Consider the following 20,296-nt stretch of genomic DNA (forward strand, 5'->3'; position numbering starts at 1 on the left):
TTGTCGGTTGAAGAGAACTTGGATAGTCGTAGCCTTATAGTTTATGGTGAGCTGGGTGGTCAGGGGTCAGTTGTTACTTAAACCTACCACTTAAGTCAGACTCCATCCTAGGAAAGTATTATTTATTTTATTTGAAAAGTTTATGTAAGGCTGAATAAATCTTTCCTCAAACCTGGCATAAATGAAAAGTCACTCTCTTTTAAATTTAAATTATTTCTTAACAGAGATGTCCACCATCTATGTATTCTTTTGCATGATTGATACTTAACTGTGTTTCTGCTATGTACTAGGCAACTGGACAACCCATGAGAGTTGTGAAGAGTGTGTCTTGAGAACTTTATAGGTTACTGTATTTACAAATAGCATAACCCATAATTTCCCCCGTAAAATGCTGAACAAAGAACTGATTCTTTCAGCCATGGGTTGAGTCACTGAAATATGAATTGGCAGGCTCTTCAGTGACTCTGCCATAACCCATCATCCCCTCTCTAGCTAGGTCTCAGATTCGGTCCTGTAAACTGGTACCTTTGCTACTAACCTATCCTTCCTGGCCATTCCATCCACCATTCCCTCATATACCCATCTCCCCATCAGACATATCTCAATTTGACACCCTTACCTCAGAGTTGGTTTTTTCCCCTTGCTCACTTTTCCTTTTCCCCAAGCATATTTACTAGCTCAGACTCTTTTCCTCACAAATCAGCCTTGTAGGGCAGTTTTCAAGGGGCTGTGTCTGCAAATTTATTGTCATTTGGGATTATTCTCTGCCCTAAGTATAATCAGCAAGTTTTAAGAGAAGCTTGCTTGTTATCAGTTTTATCTTTTGTATGGAAAATGTTTGGATAGGAAAATTGGATAGTAGGGTATTTTGAAGGATGTTTTCACTATTTTATATAACGATCTTTAAGACCATCAGAATGAGATTTATTTAAATGCAAATGTGTGCTTCCCTTTTACTACATGGATAATATACAGTTGACTGTATTTAGTTTAGACCAAAGTCATAACTTGCAAAATCAAACTGTGATGGAACCTTCATTCTCAAATCCATTGCTTTTTTGGTATTAATTGAAATACTATTGTTATTTGAGTATTATCTCCTATGCCAGAGCTAATTTACACCTTTTTAAAATGCCATAAAAGATAAGGAACAAAGATAAATACTGTTTAAAAAGGTTAAAATAATCATACTATTTTTTTATGACTCAAGATTCTTTTATGTTTAGGCTGACAGGTATTAATTTCCTGAAGGTATTATTCATCATCTTTGTGGAGATGTTTTGGTAGTGATGGTAGTTGCTTTTTTTATTATAAAAAATCATACACACATGTATATATATGTATATACATATAACACTGTCTCTAGAGTGAACAGTTTGGTGTTTATCTTTCCAGCCTTTTTTAAAACACATACAAACATACATTGATTTGTTTTACAAAAATGAGATCATTATAAATACACACATACACATAATCCTAGAATCTGCTACTTTCTTATGTATCATCTTTGCACATCTGTCCATGCTAGGAAGTCCAGATTGCTAAAAAAAAAAAATACAGCTTTGGGTGAAAAAAGCTTCCTAAGAAGAACTTTTTCTTTTTCTTAATTGTTTTTTTGTCTAGCATGTAGTAGTTACACAGTGTTTGAACGAATTAAATAAATAAAGGAGGGGTCTCGATCATGTGATTAAGTTTCAGTATTTCTGGGGGAAGTTTCTTTTCAGATAAGATTTTTATCTCAGATGATTTCAATGACATAGGATTGTAAGAATGCCCCAGGGGATCCAATCTGTCATCTTCCCTATCTATCACTCGAGTGATAAGTGACCCCAGGGATCCTTTGTGACTGGGTACCCTCTTTCCCTGTAGTGTTGATTCCACCCTTAAGAATGTTAACCCAAAGAATGGAGGGCATTCTTGTAAGCATTTTTGTGGCCAAAAGGGAAATGGAATCTCTTAAAAATCTAACCCAGGTATTGTAATGGCACTGAACTTTAAAGAAACTGGAATTTAAGAGTTCTAAAGGCAGCTTTAGGGACCTAAATCTATTGCATAAACATAATTCAGCTCTTCTCCCTTATTCTTCTCTTTTCTAACTTCTCATTTGTTTCCTTATCTCTTTTTCTACTGTACTATTTTAAGTTATTCTTTTTTTAAAGTTTATTTTATTATTTTATTATTTTTAAGTTTTATTTATTTATTTATTTATTTATTTATTTATTTATTTATTTTTATGACAGAGAATGAGAATGAGCAGGGGGAGGGGCAGAGGGAGAAGCAGACTCCCTGATGAGCTGGGATCCCAGGACCTTGGTACCATGACCCAAGCTGAAGGTAGAAGGCACATGCTTAACTGACTGAGCCACTCAGGTGCCACTTACCTTATTCTTAATTTTGACTTCCTCAGACTCCTTAATTCTACTTCTTTTCTGTCCTCTGTTGGTTCTTTCAACCCTCCTGCCTATAGTCTGATTCTTTTCAGACTTCTGGAAATATTTCCAAATTTCTGCTTACAGTTTGATTCTTCCCATATTTCTGAAATATTTCTATGTTTCTACCTATAGTCTCATTCTTTCCGTAATTCTAAATTTTTGAAAATGAGATTCTGACCTATTTTATCCCTGCTTGTCTAGAGCTTTCTATGCCAGACCCTTGTATAGGCTGCCAGTAGTATATGGGAGGAATACTGTACTTCAGATGCCCACTCTTGTCCCAGTCAAATGTGAACCAGGAGGAAAGGACAGAATTAATGGTATAAAAAAAAAGAGTATCTGAGCTTGATCCCTCAGCAAGAATGGAGTAGTCCAGTTTCGGTCAATATAGTTCCATGCATATTTTGGCAGGCAACATTATTTATGTATTTATCTAGTATGGCCATTAACCTGAAAATTTTGCTAATTGGGAAAGCAAGGCTATTGTAAAACAAACAATTGTGTACATGTTATAATGTATTTTTATAATAAATTTCTTGTTACAGAAGCAGCATCTATTAATTACCAAGAACATTTGCAAACACAGAGAACCAAAAAGAAGAAAAGAAAACATTCACAGTCCCCATCAGCCACAGTTTTCTGTGAATTCTTCTTTTAAGTGCTCAGTGTGTAGGAAAAACCAAAAGTGCTATAGAAGTTCTGAAAACCAAGGGATAATGATGGAGTTGAAGAGAAGTGGGTGACAGATATAGGGGATGGAAGAGTTTGAGTTAGGCCATGAAGTATATTCAGGATTTCATCTAGAGAGGGCTAGGTATTCTAGTAGGGGTATGATGAAAAAAGACACATAAGAGAGAAGTTTGGGCTGTAGATGAAGCTTTTAGAGGCTTTTACCTATTAGACTGGTGAAGATATATTGCCTGGTATGGGCTATAATTTAGAGAAACAAGCCCTCTCCCCTACTGATAGAAATGTAAATTGGCAAAATCTTTTTGATTGGGCACTTTGGCAAGATATATTAAAATATACAGGGCAGCCCCGGTGGCGCAGCGGTTTAGCGCCGCCTGCAGCCCAGGGCGTGATCCTGGAGGCCCTGGATCAAGTCCCACCTCAGGCTCTCTGTATGATGCCTGCTTCTCCCTCTGCCTGTGTCTCTGCCTCTCTCTCTCTGTCTCTATGAATAAATAAGAATCTTAAAAATAAATAAAATAAAATATACAGCGTGCTGATCCTTTGATCTAGAGATTTCATTTCGAGGAATTAATTACACAGATATATTCATGTAAGTATGCAAAGATACAGATGTACAGAGAGTTTGTATAAGATTGCAATTATTCTTTCCTTGGAAATTTAGTAGAATTTGTTAGTGACGTTATCTAGGTCTGAAGGTTTTTTTATGGGAAGAATTTTGAGGATTAATTCAATTTCTTTAATGATTATAGGCCTGGTTAAGTTGTAAATTTGCTTTCTCGACACACATATCCAGAATTTTTTATTTTTAGCAGAAAGGTTAACCCAGGTATCTGGCCTGCTGTATGTCACTTCATATTATTTCATATTACAACAATGTTGAGTGCAAACCCACACAACTTTGAGTTCAATTTCACATTTTAAAAAATGCTTCTATACCTTTTATCCTGAATGATCAAGGACTAAATAAAATAAGCCTTTAATTTCTTACTAACATGCATTTTTATTTTCCAGCTACAGCATCCACAACGACTACTACCACTGTTACCACGACCACCACTACTACAACCACTAGTGGCTTTACCTTGAACCTAAGGTCACTGACATCAGCTGGGATTAATAACATTGTTCCAGTCGGTATTAATTCTCTACCTTTTACTTCGACTGTTAAGTAAGCCTGTTTATTTGAAAATTTGTGTGAATTTAATTTTATTTATCATGTACAAGGTATGATTTGCTTGTATAGCTTTAGAATAGTGTTTGAAAATTAGGCAAATTACTCAGTCGTAGGAGTAGATGAAGGATTTCTATAGCTTAGGAAGTTGAACACTTAATAGCACACCTATATTTTATTACCATTATATTATTACTATTATTAAGAATAGCTGACATTCACTGTGCAGTTATTATGTTTAGTGATGTGACAGTGCTTTGCAAACATCATAGCATTTATTCCTCACAATAACTTTATGAGGTAGTCAGTGGTTTTTGTTCCCATTTTATAGATGAGAAAACTGGAGTGCATAGAAATTTTATTATCTGCCTCTGGTAACGCTTGAGCCAGGATTACAATTCAGGCAGTTGAGCTCCAGAGACTGTATTCTTAGAATCTATGCCATGTTCCTCTCTAATTGTTTTTTAAATTAAACTTTTTATTTTGAGACCGTTGTAGATTCACATGTGCTTCTAAGAAATAATCCAAAAAATTCTGTGTGTCCTTTACCTAATATCCCCCAGTAATAACATCCTGCAATGCTAGAGTACAGTGATACAATCAAGATACAGGATAGTTCCATCAGCACAAGGATCCTTCCTGTTGCCCTTTTATAGCCATACTCACTACCAATTCCTCCTTTCCCTGACCCTGGGCAACAATGAATCTGTTCTCTATTCCTATGAATGACATTTAAAGAAACGTTATACAAATAAATTGTATATTATGTGATCTTTGAAGATTGTTTTTTCCCCTAGGCATAATTCCTTGAGATAAGTTTGCCATGTGCATCAATAGTTGTTCTTTTTTATTTTTGAGTAGTGATCCATGGTATTGAAGATATACTATAGTTTAACTATTCACTTGTTGATGAACTTCTAGGTTGTTTCCAGTTTCTGGCTGTTATGAATAAAGCTGCTGAGAACATTTACATGCAGGGTTGGGTTTTTGTTTTTGTTTTTGTTTTTTTTTGTGTGTGTGTGAATATAAGTCTCATTTCTCTGGGATCAGTGCCCAGAGTGCAGTTAACTGGGTGGTATGGTTGTTACATGTTTATTTTTTTAAGATACTGCCAAATTCTTTTCCAGAGTGGCTGTGCCATTTTACAAACCTGACAGTAATTTGTGAGGGATCCAGCTTGTCCACATTCTTACCAGGTTCTGGAGTTGTCGCTACTTTTTATTTTAGCCCTTCTAATAGATGTGAAATGTTATCTCATTATGGTTTTAATTTGCATTTCCCTGATGACTAATGATGTTGAGCATCTTTTCATGTGTTTATCTGCCATCAGCATATCCTCTTTGGTAATGTGGCTGTTTACGTCGTGTCTTTGTCCATTTTCTACTTGAATTTCATTTTTACATTTCAAGTGTTGAGAGTTTTATATATTCTAGATTCAGTCTTATGTCAGATATGTGGTTTATAAATATTTTCTTTAAATCTGTAACTTGTCTTCTCATCTGTTTAATAGGGTATTTTGCCAAAGAAAAACTTAATTGATAAGATCTAGTTTATCAATTTTTCTTTTAATGGTCCATGTTTTAAATATTTTTAAAAGCTTATTTATTTGAGAAAGAGAAACGGAGATAGTAAGAGAAAGCAGGAGCAGGGGGGATAGGAAGAAGCAGTCTCCCCACTGAGCAGGGAGCCCAACATGGGGCTCAATCCCAGGACCCTGGGATCATGACCTGAGCTGAAGGCAGATGGTTAACTGACCGATGTATAATTTTTTATATACATTTTTGAATTAGTTTGGTAGTATTTTGGTTGAGGACTTTTATATTTAAGTTCATGAGAGCTATTAGTCTGTAGTTTTGTTTTTTTTTTTCGTTTTTTATTCTGTCTTTGGTTTGGTATGTGGATAATACTAGCCTATAAAATGATCTGAGAAGTATTGTCTTCTCTTCTGTTTTATAGAATAAATTGTATAAAATTGTGTATAAAATTGTATTTCTTAAATATATGGCAGAATTCTCCAGTGAAAACTTGGGGCCTGGGTATTTTTTTTGGAGGTTTTAAGTTACAAATCAATTTCTTGAATGGTTCTAGGACTATTTAGGTTATCTGTTTCGTCTTTCATGAGTTTTTGTAGTGTATGGTATTCAAGGAATTGGTTTGATTTTCTAAGTTGTTGAACTTATGAATATAAAGTTGTAGTTTTCCTTTTTGCACTTTTTAAAAAAGATTTTATTTGTTCATAAGAGTGAGAGGGAGAGGCAGAGACACAGGAAGAGGGAGAAGCAGGCTCCATGCAGGGAGCCCGATGCAGGACTCGATCCCATGACTCCAGGAACCTGCCCTGGGCCAAAGGGAGGCACTAAACCTCTGAGCTACCCAGGTGTCCCTCTTTTTACACTTTTATTTTTTTATTTTTTTTTCTTTTTACACTTTTAATAGCTGTTTCATTTCTTATGTTGGTATTTTGTACCTTTCTTTTATCAATTTTATTCATCCTTTTTGAAAGAAGTAGCTTTTATTTCAATGATTATTCTGTTTTTCATTTTCAGTTGCATTGATATCTACGATTTATTATTTCTTTCTTTCTGTGTTGGGTTCATTTTGCTCTTTTTCTAAGTTCTTGAGGTATGAGCTGAGATTATTGTTTTGAGACCTTTCACTTTTCCTAATGTAAGCATTTAATACTATAAATATCCTCACCATTGCATTAGCTGTATACTGCATATTCTTTTTTTTTAAAGAAAAGATTGATTTCTAGTTTGATTCCATTGTAGTTGGAGAGCATGCTCTATGTGACTTCAGTCCTTTTATATTTGTTCAGGTTCATTTTAGGATGAAGATAGAGTTCTTGGTGGATGTTCCACAGGTACCTGGAAGTTGTGTTTTCTGCTATTGGGTGGAATGTTTTATTTATGATGATGAGTTCCTACTTCCTTGTATTTTCAGATCTGTAACCTTGCAGCTTTTGTTTCTATCGCTTCTTTCAGATGTGGAGAGCAGCAGTTTGAAGTCCCCAACTAGAATTGTGGATTCTTCTGTTTCTCCTTTTAGCTCTACCAGTTTTGCTTTTTATATTTTTAAGGTTCTGCTGTTTGGTTTGGTTGCTTACACATTTAAGATTGTTGGCCTTCCCTGGTGCTTTGATTCCTTTATCATTATGCAGTGTCCCTCTTTGGTAATTTTCTTTGCTCTAAAATTGACTTTATCCATCTCTTTTAAAAAATTAATCTTGCATGTATATCTTTTTCCATCGTTTTACTTTCAACCTATTTGTGTCTTTGTATTTCAAGTGAGTTTCTTATAGATAGCATTTGGATGGATCATAATTTTTCTCCACTCTGCCAATTTCTGCCTTTTAGTTGGTATATTTAGCACATTTACATATAAGCAATTTATTGATATGTTAGGGCTCAAGTCTGCTATTTTATTACTTGTCATTCGTTTGTTACTTCTGTTTTTGTTTTTCTTTTTTTTTTTTTAATTTTCCTGTGGGGGAAAAAAGGTTTGGTAATTCCATTTAGCTCTCTTTACTCTTCTTACCTTTTAAGTTTGTCTCAAGTATTTCTTCCATTTACATTATGTGGTGTTATACTTTTTGCTTCAACCATCAAATATGACTTAAAAATTCATGAGAAGTAGGATAGTCTATTATATTTACCCTTTTTGTTCATTTTGACTTTTTCCTTTATGAAGTTCCAAGCCATCTTCTGTTTTCATTTTCTTTTTCTGATTAGCTAATTTGCCAGCAACAAAAAAATCTTGCAAGAGAATAGCTTTATTTTCCTTTCATTTCTGAAGGACATTTTCACCAATTAGAGAAGTTGTGGTCAACAGTTTTTTTTTTCCTTACAGTACTCGAAAAATGTTGTGACACTTCCTTTTAGCCTCAATGGTTTAAGATGAGAAAACTGCTGTCGTTTGAATTGGTATTACCTTTTAATTAATGTGTTGTTTCTCTCTGGCTACCTACAAGATTCTTCTCTTTCTTTATCTTTAGTTTTCAGAAATTTAAGTATTATGTGTCTTAGTGCAGATTTCTTTGAGTTATTCTTTTGGGGTTTGCTCAGCATCTTAAATTTGTAGATTTATATCATTTGCCAAATTTGAGTTTTCACCTTTATTTTTCAGAATACTTTTTCAGTACCATTCTCTCTTTTCCTCTCTATCATCCTCCAATGATAGGAATGTTATCTCTTTTATTATCATCCTCTAGGTTCTTTAGATTTTTTTCATTTTTTGTGTTTTTTATCCCTGTGCAGTTCTGTAAATTCTATTGATCTACTCTCAAGTTCACTGATTCTATCCTTTGTCATCTTCACTCCAGTATCAAACTCACTAAGTAAGTTTTTTCTTACAGTTATTTTAATTTTCAGTTCTATCATTTCCATTTGATTGTTTTCCATAACTTCGGTTTCTTTGCTGAGATTTTCTAGTTTTCATTTGTTTCTAGATAATTCGCAATTGCTTGTTGGAGCATTCTTTGATGATTGCTTTCAAATTCTTTTCAGAGAATTCCAACATCTGCTACCTCTCCTTGTCAGTGCCTTTAATTGTCTTTTCTCTTTTGAGTTGTGATATTTCTGGTTCTTGATAGGACAGGTAATTTTCAGTTGTATCCTGGACATTAAGTCTATTACGTTAGGAGAGTCTGGGCCCTGTTTTATTTTCTTTTTTAAATCAGGAACCCCTCAGTCCTCTGACCCCTTCCTCATGAAAGTGGGGCAATGGGTCACGCCACTTCTTTGCGTCAAGTTGGGATGTTGGCTTAGCTTGCAGCTGGGTCTCTGGACCCCAGAACAAGAGGAAGTGGGGGACCACTCATACTGCTTAGTTGCTGAAGGGTGGAGGCAGAATTTCAGCTTCCTTTCGGGCACCACTGGCACAGAAGGAGTGAGGAAGCAGGATAGCAATGTTCTGTCTCTTATCACTTCATTTAGCCTTTTGATGCTGGTTTGGTATGGAAGCTTGGCTCCCTACTGGGGCCTCCCTGACACAGGCTCTGTAGAGAAGGGGGTCAGAGTGCTGACTAGCCCTGCTTTGCTCTCCCTCCTTCAGTCTTGATTTTCCCCAGTAGGTTGCAGAGGTTAAGCCCCGCATCAAGCCCTGCTGACACCAGGGTGGTGGGATGTGGAGTCCTGACTAGCTCCAGTTTGCCTCACTTTGTTCAGTCTCAGTCATGCCAGGTGGGCACAGAGGTTAGCTCCCCATTGGGTCCCACTGACACCGAAGACAAGTGGTGAAGCCCAGTGGGAACTAACCCTTTCTCACTGATTGATTAAGTTGTGTTGCCCCTGGGTGGTTATTTAGATTCACTTTGTCACTTGCCAGTGCCAACACAACCCTGGTAGAGGGAAATAGAACACTACCTGCCACTGCTGAGCAGAGAATCGATGATTACCTCTCTGTTCAGCCCTGCTGACACTGCCCCAGCAAAGCAATCAGGGCATCGCCTGGTTCTGCCAGTCACGGGATGGAAAATCAGCTACCTGCTTAGCCTATTTGATACCACCTGGAAGGGGAGTCAGAGTTCTGCTTGGTTCTGCCCAAGTGGAGGATGGAAGATCAGCTGCACACTGTTTTGTGGCCACTACTTAGACTGGGAACGGATCATTTTGACAAAGAGCTATGGAGAGAGGGAGTCCTGTCTCTGGCCATGTGCACCCAGAATGGAACTTGCATCGTGCTGAGCTGAGGGTTAAGGAAGCAAGCAAGTGTGGCACAGACTTTAGCTGTTCTTACTGGAATTTAGTAGATTTCTTAATAGATCTTTTAAAAAAACTTGCTATATCCCTTTAGGATAATTTCCACAGCTTTTGAAATGATTGTTTTTGAAATAATCTTTACCACCTGTGCTGGTTTTGTTGGGGAGCAGGTCTGAAAAATTCATGTGATATTTTCTTCTCTAAATCCTCCTACATTATTCATTTCAGAAATATAGTTATACTTTTAAAAGTATGATCATATGATCTTACTGTATCCTTTTTTTTAGTGCAATTGTAACTCCTGTGATGACATATGGTCAGTTAGAGGGTCTGATAAACAAATGGAGCCTTGATTTAGAAGATCAAGAGAAGTACTTTCTTCACCAGGCCACTCAGGTCAATGCTTGGGACCGTACATTGATTGAGAATGGTGAGAAGGTAAGACGATAGTCACATTAATCTACCTGCATTGCACAAGAGCACAGATATGTTTTGTGGTTAATTTTCTATCCCAATATTGGTGATCAACTGAAAAATATTTTCCATATGTAATGAGTGTCCTGAATTAGGAAATTGTTCATATTTGAAGTGTATATGAGAAAATTAATATTACCTTAAAATTACAACATAAATTCAAAGATTTACATTATTATATTCTTTTTTTCCTTTATAGATTACTACTTTACATGGAGAAGTGGAAAAAGTGAAACTGGATCAACAGAGGTAGAATGTTAGACTCCCTAGGTTGAAAGATTAAAGATCTATTTCTTGTCCTTTTTTTTCCTTGTTGTAGTTTTTGACATTTTTTAAAATTTTATTTATTTATTTATTCATGAGAGACACAGAGACAGAGAGAGAAAGAGAGAGGCAGAGACACAGGCAGAGAGAGAAGCAGGCTCCATACAAGGAGCCCGATGCGGGACTTGATCCTGGGTCTCCAGGATCACACCCTGGACTGAAGGCGGCGCTAAACCGCTGAACCACCAGGGCTGCCCAGTTTTTTGTTTTTTGTTTTTTGTTTTTTGTTTTTAATTTTTTATTGGTGTTCAATTTACTAACATACAGAATAACCCCCAGTGCCCGTCACCCATTCACTCCCACCCCCCGCCCTCCTCCCCTTCTACCACCCCTAGTTCGTTTCCCAGAGTTAGCAGTCTTTACGTTCTGTCTCCCTTTCTGATATTTCCCACACATTTCTTCTCCCTTCCCTTATATTCCCTTTCACTATTATTTATATTCCCCAAATGAATGAGAACATATCTGCCCAGTTTTTGACATTTATTTTGTACTCCAAATTCCTTTCATTGGCTCTTCCGTTGACTTGTTTTTTTTCAGGCTGGAACAAGAATTAGATTTTATTCTGTCACAGCAGAAGGAACTAGAAGATCTCTTGACCCCTTTAGAGGAGTTTGTGAAGGACCAGAGTGGGTCTGTGTATCTGCAGCATGCAGATAAGGTGCATGGGAAGACGTAAGTAACTGGATAAAGATCAAAGAATGGGGTAAAATTTAGCTACTTAAAAAAAGGGGGGAAAATAAAATTGAAAGGCAGGGAAAAATTGTTAGAAAAGGACAAATTCTTGTAGTTGCATTTGTCAACTTACTTGGCTCTTTTCCATTTATCTTTTCAGAGTGCTTGAAAATGAAGTAATCATTCTGGCAGTTTTGTTTTATAGCGTTTTGTACAGTTAATAATCTCAAGCTTATCCATGACCACTGTAAAGTTTTTATATTTGTCAAATTTGTTCTTAAATTAGAAATACAAGTTTCATGTGTGTGGTGTCATAGTATCATGCGATATTTATGGTCTCCTATTTATATTGACTCTTTTAAACCTAATGTTAATGCAATTGCTTCAATAATAAATCATTGGCTGTTTTAAAGGCAATTTGTTAACCTGGGGGCAGACTGCATAGCTTTCAAAATTGAATGATTTTGTCAATGTCTTGGGCTGAATATATTTTTTATGTGTGTGATTCAGTCTTTTTGTTGAGAACATTACCAGCGTCCCCATAGTAACTATCTCTCCATAACTGAAATTTGGTAATCCGGCCATATAATAAAGTGTTGTTAGGAAACACTTGTCTGAATGTGCTACATAAACCAGGCTGAGACCAAATCAGACTCCCTTTAGTAATAGGTTATTAGTGAGTTAATATGGAGCTTATTTTCTAAAGCCTTGCAAATTAATTCTTCTGTAAGTATGTTAAATATGGTAAGTACAGCTAATCTGTATGGACCTTAGTTCTATTTCTGCTTTTGTATTTCAGCCTTTGTGAATCTTTTTTTTTTCTTTGCATTGCTTTCTAAGCATTCTATCATTTTTTTGAAACAGAGAGTTACATTTTTGGCCATGAGTTCCTAATTGTAATTTGAAGGAATAATTGAAACATTAGTTCTTTCCAATTGTTTTTATGTAGTCAGATTTATATTGTGGTGGGATCCCTAGTAGGATCTTCAGCAATCAAGGTAATCAATTACCTTTAAATACTTTGGGACAGAAAGGCAATGGATAGTTATCAATAAATCTCATTGAATCCTTTAATCTTTATAAGACATTAAGGTTGAAAAACTCTGATCACTTTAATTCATAAACATTATTGACTAGGTTAAGTGTGTATTTATGTATGTGTAAATACTTTGGGTGGAAATCTGAGAATTTAGCCAATTAATATTTGCTGTGAACTTAGCAGATTTACCTAATTTTGATTATTGTTAATCTCATTTCTCAAAACATCTTTTGTTGGATGATGGGGTATATTTATATAAGACTTTACTTTGAAGATGTGCATATTTAAAAACATTGAAGACATCTGAGCACTTACCGAATACTGCTTAATATCCGATAACTTCTCATGTATTTAAATGTCTTATGAGTTCATTGTAAGAGCTAAAAAGAGATTCATTGCTTCAGAGCTCCCTGGAACATTATCCAGAGGGTAAATAGGTGACTGCAAAAATGGCAAGATGGGTGAAAGCCTTCACCTTTGGTGTCTTTGTAGAAGATGGTAATAATAAGGTCATGAATGCTGCCTACATAAAAATGTGCCATTTGTTATAACTGAAAATTACTTAGAAGGTAGGGGAAATTGGTGCAAATCAACTGGCAGTATCCTCTTTCTATGTCAGTAACAAGACATAGTGGAGAAAGCATTTCTTGTTAATAATCATTTTATTTTACTTGCTTTTTCAGTTACAGATTAGCAGAAAATATAGATGCTCAGCTAAAACGAATGGCCCAAGATCTCAAGGACATTATTGAGCACCTGAATACATTTGGAAGTCCTGCTGACACTACTGACCCGGTGTGTGAACTGCTTTATCTATTTAGACAGCCAAGATTTAATATGAAATTAGTATTCTGTGAGTTCCTTTAGCTACTCACCTTCTCCTATCCTCTTGTGCTCCTTATCTGCCTTTACAGATACGAACTTTGGGATATAGTTAAATAGGGCAGGAGATATTTAGGAACAGAAAAGGTTATGAGTTTTTTGTGACTATCCCCAGGAGGATTAAAAAAATGACTTTCCTCCCTAAATTTTCAGGGTTTTCTCCCTGTTTTTCACATAGCTAAATATGTCCCTGTACTTATTTTTCTATTCCCTTACTCACTGGCTAATTCATTCTTCTTTTTATATATTTATCTGTGTGTTCATTCAATTGTGAGTATATATGTTTGTGTTTAATAGGTATATCCACGGGCAGCCCGGGTGGCTCAGTGGTTTAGCGCAGCCTTCAGCCCAGGGCCTGATCCTGGAGACCTGGAATCGAGTCCCACGTCGGGCTCCCTGCATGGAGCCTGCTTCTCCCTCTGCTTGTGTCTCTGCCTCTCTCTCTCTCTCTCTCTCTCTCTCTCTCTCTCTCTGTGTGTGTCTTTCATGGGTAAATAAATAAAATCTTAAGAAAAATAGGTATATCCAGGCAATCCTTAATTTATGACTAGGTTATATCTTAAAATTTTGATAAGCCAACTATTTGAGTCTTAAAGAATATTTTTCTTAATATAATTTCTGAGTCTTAATATATATTTTGTATATATAGAAACTTTGTTAGATGTGGTTATTAGGTTTCCACCTGCCTTGTAGAGGCTACCTATCTCATAATGTAAGTGTATTTTAGCATTGAAAAATAAAGCTGAGGCTCCAGTTACAGAGTTGAGATGTTTTGAATTAATTTGGCCATAAGAAAGGATTTGGGTTTTTTCCTTTATCTATGCTCTAATTAAAGAGTCTATTTCCTCTACCTTTCCCTATTGTCTTAGCAACTAAATGGAGTTCTTCTTTTCCCTCTCTCACTCTGTGGCAGTAATGGTAAGAGGAATCTCCCATTGTGGGAACTTCCATTGTACTTTCTGTCTGTTGATTATAATTCAGAGTGAGGCTGGGATCTGGGTAGGTGAGGACAAAGGATATATATCGTGATTATTCTTTAGTAAGCTCTTTGTCCAATCATACAGACAGTTCTTTATCTATGTACACACTACTAGCTTTTTTAATCATAAAGAGACAGCATAGTATAGTTGAGAAAGCATTAGAGTTTTATTTAAGTCACTTAATCTCTCTGGATCTTAGCTCCTTCTTTTGCAAAATGTCAAGGGTAGACTAAATGATCTTGAAGTCCCCTCTAGCTATAAAAATTATGCCATTCTCTACTTTGGGCAAATCTAAAATTGAACAAAGACAAATATAAATTAGTCTGGGATTATCTATGCTACCATCTCCTTGTGTTCACATAGATGATCAAGAGTTGACAGAATATAAGTTTTCCTTTTATGAAATATTAGCTCACCATTGTGATTATAAAATCTAAACTTACTTTATAAAAGAATTTTTATGAATAAATACATGTAGATTTAGATATGAGGCAGAGCTGATGTCTAGTCTGTGTTTGAATTAAAATAAGAGAAGTTTCTGAATAGAGTTAGTAAAAGAGGACTGTAATCCTATCTTTATCCTTTTTCTCTACTTAGCCTTAAACTGTTTTATTTTATTTTGGTAGTGGGGAGTAAATGGTGTGTCTTTTGTTTTTGTTTTTCCTCACAAGAGTGATTGAGATATTTAAGATGAGTCAATTAAAGATAATTGCAGCTCAGTAGCAGGACAAAAGAAGCAAGAGATCAGCAACAATTCATCTTTTTTTCTCAGATAGCATAAATCATCGGGTGCGGGTGCGAAGCAGAGAGAAACATTTGCTGAACAATAATATTCTTGTAGATAATTTATTATAACCAGATCAACAAACCTTCTTTACTGTGGGCCATACACCAGGGTAGGAAAATAGCAATGATATTTAATGATATTCACAATGATGGGATTTACCTGTTTGTTTTTACTGTTTCCATGCAGAGGAGGGGTGTGGGTGAGATAGGAGAGTCTACCTAACACCTAAATTTTTTATTAAGCAGATCCATATTATGGCATATGGTCTTCAGTTACATTTTCTTTCAAAAACTCATTGTTCCTACCACAAGTTGTATTTCTATTTGTTATGTTAAAATATGCTAAATTTCTATTTTCATTACATACTGTTCTTTTAAGTGTGGTAACATTTTCATGTCCTCCTACTTTCTTTATTATACTAGACTTTACTAGAATAGTCATCAAAAGTATTCTAAAAACATTCTTAAATGTCCAGTATATCTCACTACAGAATTAATACATATACTTACTCAATGTATTATGCTTAGAAAATATGGAAATCTGTGAAGAAAGTTAAATCATCTCTATTATCAATACCTTTCTAATATATTGCTATATTTTTTCCAAGTCTTTTTGCTATGCTGGTAAAAATTCTTTTGTTTTAAATAGCATTGGAATCATAAGGATATAGAGTTTTGTATTCTGTCTTCATTTCATATTCTTTCACAGTGTTTTCTCAAAATTTTAAGCATTCTTTTTTTAATTTATTTATTCATGAGAGACACAGAGAGAGAGACAGAGAGAGAGAGAGAGAAAGGCAGAGACACAGGCAGAGGGAGAAGCAGTCTCCATGCAGGGAGCCTGATGTGGGACTCGATCCCGGGTCTCCAGGGTCAGGCCCTGGGCCAAAGGTGGCACTAAACCACTGAGCCACCCGGACTGCCCAATTTTAAGCATTCTTTGAAAACTTTGGAAATTTTTTAAAAGTATTAATGACTATAATGTTTCATTAGAAGTGACTTTACCATAATATATTATATTACTTTTTTAAATTGGTGGAGATATTGTTTCCAATTTTTTGCCATTATAAAATTGTTCTGTAATGACCAGTTATGCTTAGATTTGATTATTTCCTCTGGATACGTTCCTAGAAGTAAAATATATTGAGTTAAAAGTTATAAATATTTTAAGACTGTTGATATATATTGTAAAAATTTACATTTTGAAGGGTTGGGTCAATTTTTATTACTATAGGCTGTATAGGAATGTACCTATTTTCTCCACACACTTGACAACTGAGTATTACCATTTATTAAAACTTGCTGACTTGGAAATCTTGCTATTTGCAACAATATGGTTGGACCTTGAGGACATTATGCTAAGTGAAATAAGTAAGACAGAGAAAGACAGATACCATATGATCTCACTTATGTGTGGAATTTAAAAACACCAACACCAAAGAAACAAGCTCATAGAGAGAATAGACTGGTGGTTGTAGAGGCAGGGGTGGATAGTGGGTGAAATGGGTGAAGGTGGTCAAAAGGTATAAGTTTCCAGGTATAAAATGAGTTTTGGGGATGTAATGTACAGCATGGTGACTATTATTCATAATACTGTATTGCATATTTGAAAATTGCTAAGTGATTAGATCTTTAAATGCTTTATCATGAGAAAAAATGTTTTTAACTACATTCGGTCATGGATGTTAACAAGACATATTGTAGTGATCATTTTGCAATATATACAAATAACAAATCATTAAGTTATATGCCTGAAACTAATAGAATGTAAAATATTGCTGATTTGGTTGAAAAACATAATTTTTAAAATTATTATATGAATTTCTTATCTTGTGAAACATCTTTAAATGTTTTTTACTTATTTTTGTACTGTGGTAGTCAGTGTCTTATTGAATTATAGGAATCACATTCTTCACAGTTACAAAATAGATTGAAGTAATATAAAGATGTAATGAACATTATAAATATGAAATAGCAAAAAATGTCATTAATATTTTATATATCCTCAGTCCATTTCTTACCAAAAGAAATGAAAAGTCACTTCTTAATTTCAATTTTTTGTTTGTTTTGTTTACCATATCAGAATAATCTTAATGTAAAAAATTTGTATATGTTTTTAGCTCCAGCAGATCTGCAAAATTCTGAATGCTCATATGGACTCTCTACAGTGGATTAATCAGAATTCAGGTGGGAGTTTATTTGTACATGAAAATATCCATTATTGCAATTAGACAATGGATGTAAGTCAGGTTTTGTGCACCATGACCACATTTAAATGAGAACTTGGTTCTAGGGGTATTACTTAATTTACAGTATGTATATTAATTCTGAAGAACTATAATTGCTTGTTTTTATAAAGTGTAACACAGGAAGAATAAATTAGAAACTAATGAAAATAGGGGCTATATAGGAATGAGGTAGAGGAGATAGGGACAGTAATAGGACTTCTCCAAGTGTATCTTTGTATGTAGTTTTGATTTTGGGCCCATATAAAAGTTTAAACACTCAAAAATTAGACTTAAGCCAAAAATAATGGAAAGAAAGACAAATGCTAAAATTGAATACATGCAAACTGAAACCAAACAAACCTATGTAACTATAACATAATCATGCAGCTCAGATGACTTTTGAACGCGTTATTCTTGATAGTACATTCGTACTAGGATGTAATCTTAAGGATGAAAAGAACTGTAAAGAAATCTTAGACTTTCGGGGGATCCCTGGGTGGCTCAGCAGTTTAACGCCTGCCTTCAGCCCAGGGTGTGATCTTGGAGTCCCGGGATCGAGTCCCATGTTGGGCTCCCTGCATGGAGCCTGCTTCTCCCTCTGCCTGTGTCTCTGCCTCTCTCTCTCTCTGTGTCTCTCATGAATAAATAAATAAAATCTTTTAAGAAAAATCTTAGACTTTCTTAATAGGTTATTGTTAGTTTCAGAATTATACTATATTATGTTATATGTGTTCTAATATAACAATATTATTGCCATCTTATATATGGTAGAATAAAGCAGAGGCATAAGGGTAGTAATGATAATGGAAACCAAGATTTTCATTGAAAGTAAAAGAGAAGATATTTTCTGTTCATTCTTTTATATTTGTATCATAAATTTGATGCAAATATTAGTGTGACTTCCTATTACCTTGTTCTTTTTATATAAAGGGCCAGGAAGCAATGACAAACCCCATTAGCAATAAACACCCCATCAAGGACCTAAATCTTTGTTTCTAAATACCATTCCCATTAAAAGTAACTAAGGCTTCTTGGGGAAATAGCTGATCTCAGGTTTTAGGGAATATACAGGGTGAGTTTGGAACTTTTTTATTTTTTATTTTTTAAATTTTTTTACAGGGAGAGTGAGAACATGAATGGAGGGGGAGGTGCAAAGAGATAGGGAGAGTGAGAGAATCTTAAGCAGGCTCCTTACTCAGTGTAGAGCCTGACCTGGGGCTTGATCTCATGACCCTGAGATCATGACCTGAGCTGGAATGAAGGGTCAGATGCTTCACTGACTGAGCCACACAGGTGCCCCTAGGAACTTTTTATGCAAGAAAATAGATTGTTCAAAACTAATGGGGTTATTTCAGGACATGAGATTGTGTTTGAATGGATTCTATTGGCCAAATTAGGATGGTTTGAACATCAAAAAGAGTATCAGTAATGGATTATTATAATACACTGAGGAGGAAAAATCCATGAATCTTGAATGATGAGAGAGGGGGAGAAAGAGAGAGAGAGAGATTGAGAAATAGGAGGTACAGGGGGAGAAGTCTTAATAGAAGTGGGCCAGCTAATAATTGTAGAAGGAATGATAGAATTAGAGAACAGCAATTAAAAAAATTTCAACAGAGCATTTATATTAAGTTTACCCTGATCTTGAATAACTTGCCTCATTTATAAAATGTTTCAACTGTCAGTCATTTCTTGGCAGAAAAAATATGCTAGAAGGAATGGACACAATACAGATCGCATGTTACTGAGTTAATTTTTAAAAAGCAGTTTTATTGAAGTAGAATTTATATACCATAAGTTTCACCCACTTTAATTGTACAGTTTGGTGAGAAAGTCACCATTTTGCATCCCCAGCATCATGATGATTCAGGCAAGGCTCATCAGTGAATGCTAGTACCACTGAGTTTAAGATTGTTGGGGAACAGGGTATTTACATGGTCTCAGAAGTATCACTCCACACATTACTTAAAAATTATAAAGAAGAAAATGTGCCTTTACAACAGAACTATCTGACAAGTACCATTTTAATCAAGTGATAAAGCTTAATATCACTAATAGTGGGATAACTTGATGATGTGCCTCTTGATCTGACATGATAGGAAATACACAATATCACATATGTAATATTCTTATCAAAAATGGCTCATGTGAAAAAAAATGGCTCATGTGAATCTAATCGTAAGAAAACAGACATTCTATGGTTGAGACATTTTGAAAGATAATGTAGTATTCTTATCAAAAATGTTTAATTGAATAAAATCACAAAATAATCAGACAATCTGTGTAACACATTGTGAAACATAATTGGCTTGGGACTTTTCAAAAAGTCAGTCATGGGATTTAAAACCAAGTTAAGGGGATTGTCTCAGACTAAAAGAAACATAACAATTAAGTCTACTATGTTGATTTTGGATACTGGATCAAAACCAGACTTTCTTCTCCTCTTCTTGCCTTTCTTTCTTTTGTTCTTTAATTCTTTTGTTCTTTCGTTCTTTCTTTCGTTCTTGTTCTTGTTCTCTGTCTCTTCCCCCTTTCTTTCCTTGCCTGCCTTCCTTTTTATTTTTTATTGAGGTATAATTTATCTATAACATTATATTAGTTTCAAGTGTACAACATGATGATTTGACATTTATATATGCTATGAAATGATTATCACAGTAAGTCTAGTTACCAACCATCACCATACAGTATTACAAAAAAAATTTTTTCTTGGGATGAGAACTTTCAGTATTTACTCTTTTGGCAACTTTCAAATATGCAGTACAGTATTACTGACTAGAGTCACTATGCTGTACATTACATCCCCATGACTTATTTATTTTATAATTGAAGTTTGTACCTCTTGGCCCCCTTCACCATTTCGCCTTCTCCCCTCTAGCAATCACCATGCTGTTCTCTTTTTTTGAGTTTTGTTTT

General features: G+C 35.1%; 1 protein-coding gene across 9 annotated transcripts in view; it reads left to right on the top strand.

Moving 5' to 3' along the window:
• NUP62CL (nucleoporin 62 C-terminal like) overlaps positions 1–20,296 on the top strand; it is a 94,564-nt gene that overhangs the window by 56,224 nt on the left and 18,044 nt on the right. For 8 of the 9 annotated variants that reach the window (XM_077890014.1, XM_077890011.1, XM_077890008.1 and 5 more), the window contains 6 exons: positions 4,137–4,293; positions 10,283–10,433; positions 10,669–10,718; positions 11,331–11,465; positions 13,188–13,299; positions 17,273–17,339. In XM_077890014.1, coding sequence (XP_077746140.1) covers positions 4,137–4,293; positions 10,283–10,433; positions 10,669–10,718; positions 11,331–11,465; positions 13,188–13,299; positions 17,273–17,339 — 672 coding nt within the window. The remainder of the gene's footprint in view (positions 1–4,136; positions 4,294–10,282; positions 10,434–10,668; positions 10,719–11,330; positions 11,466–13,187; positions 13,300–17,272; positions 17,340–20,296) is intronic. The other variant, XM_077890010.1, reaches the window with a different exon arrangement.

The sequence above is a fragment of the Canis aureus genome, chromosome X, assembly GCF_053574225.1.
Source record: "Canis aureus isolate CA01 chromosome X, VMU_Caureus_v.1.0, whole genome shotgun sequence".
Taxonomy (NCBI): domain Eukaryota; kingdom Metazoa; phylum Chordata; class Mammalia; order Carnivora; family Canidae; genus Canis; species Canis aureus.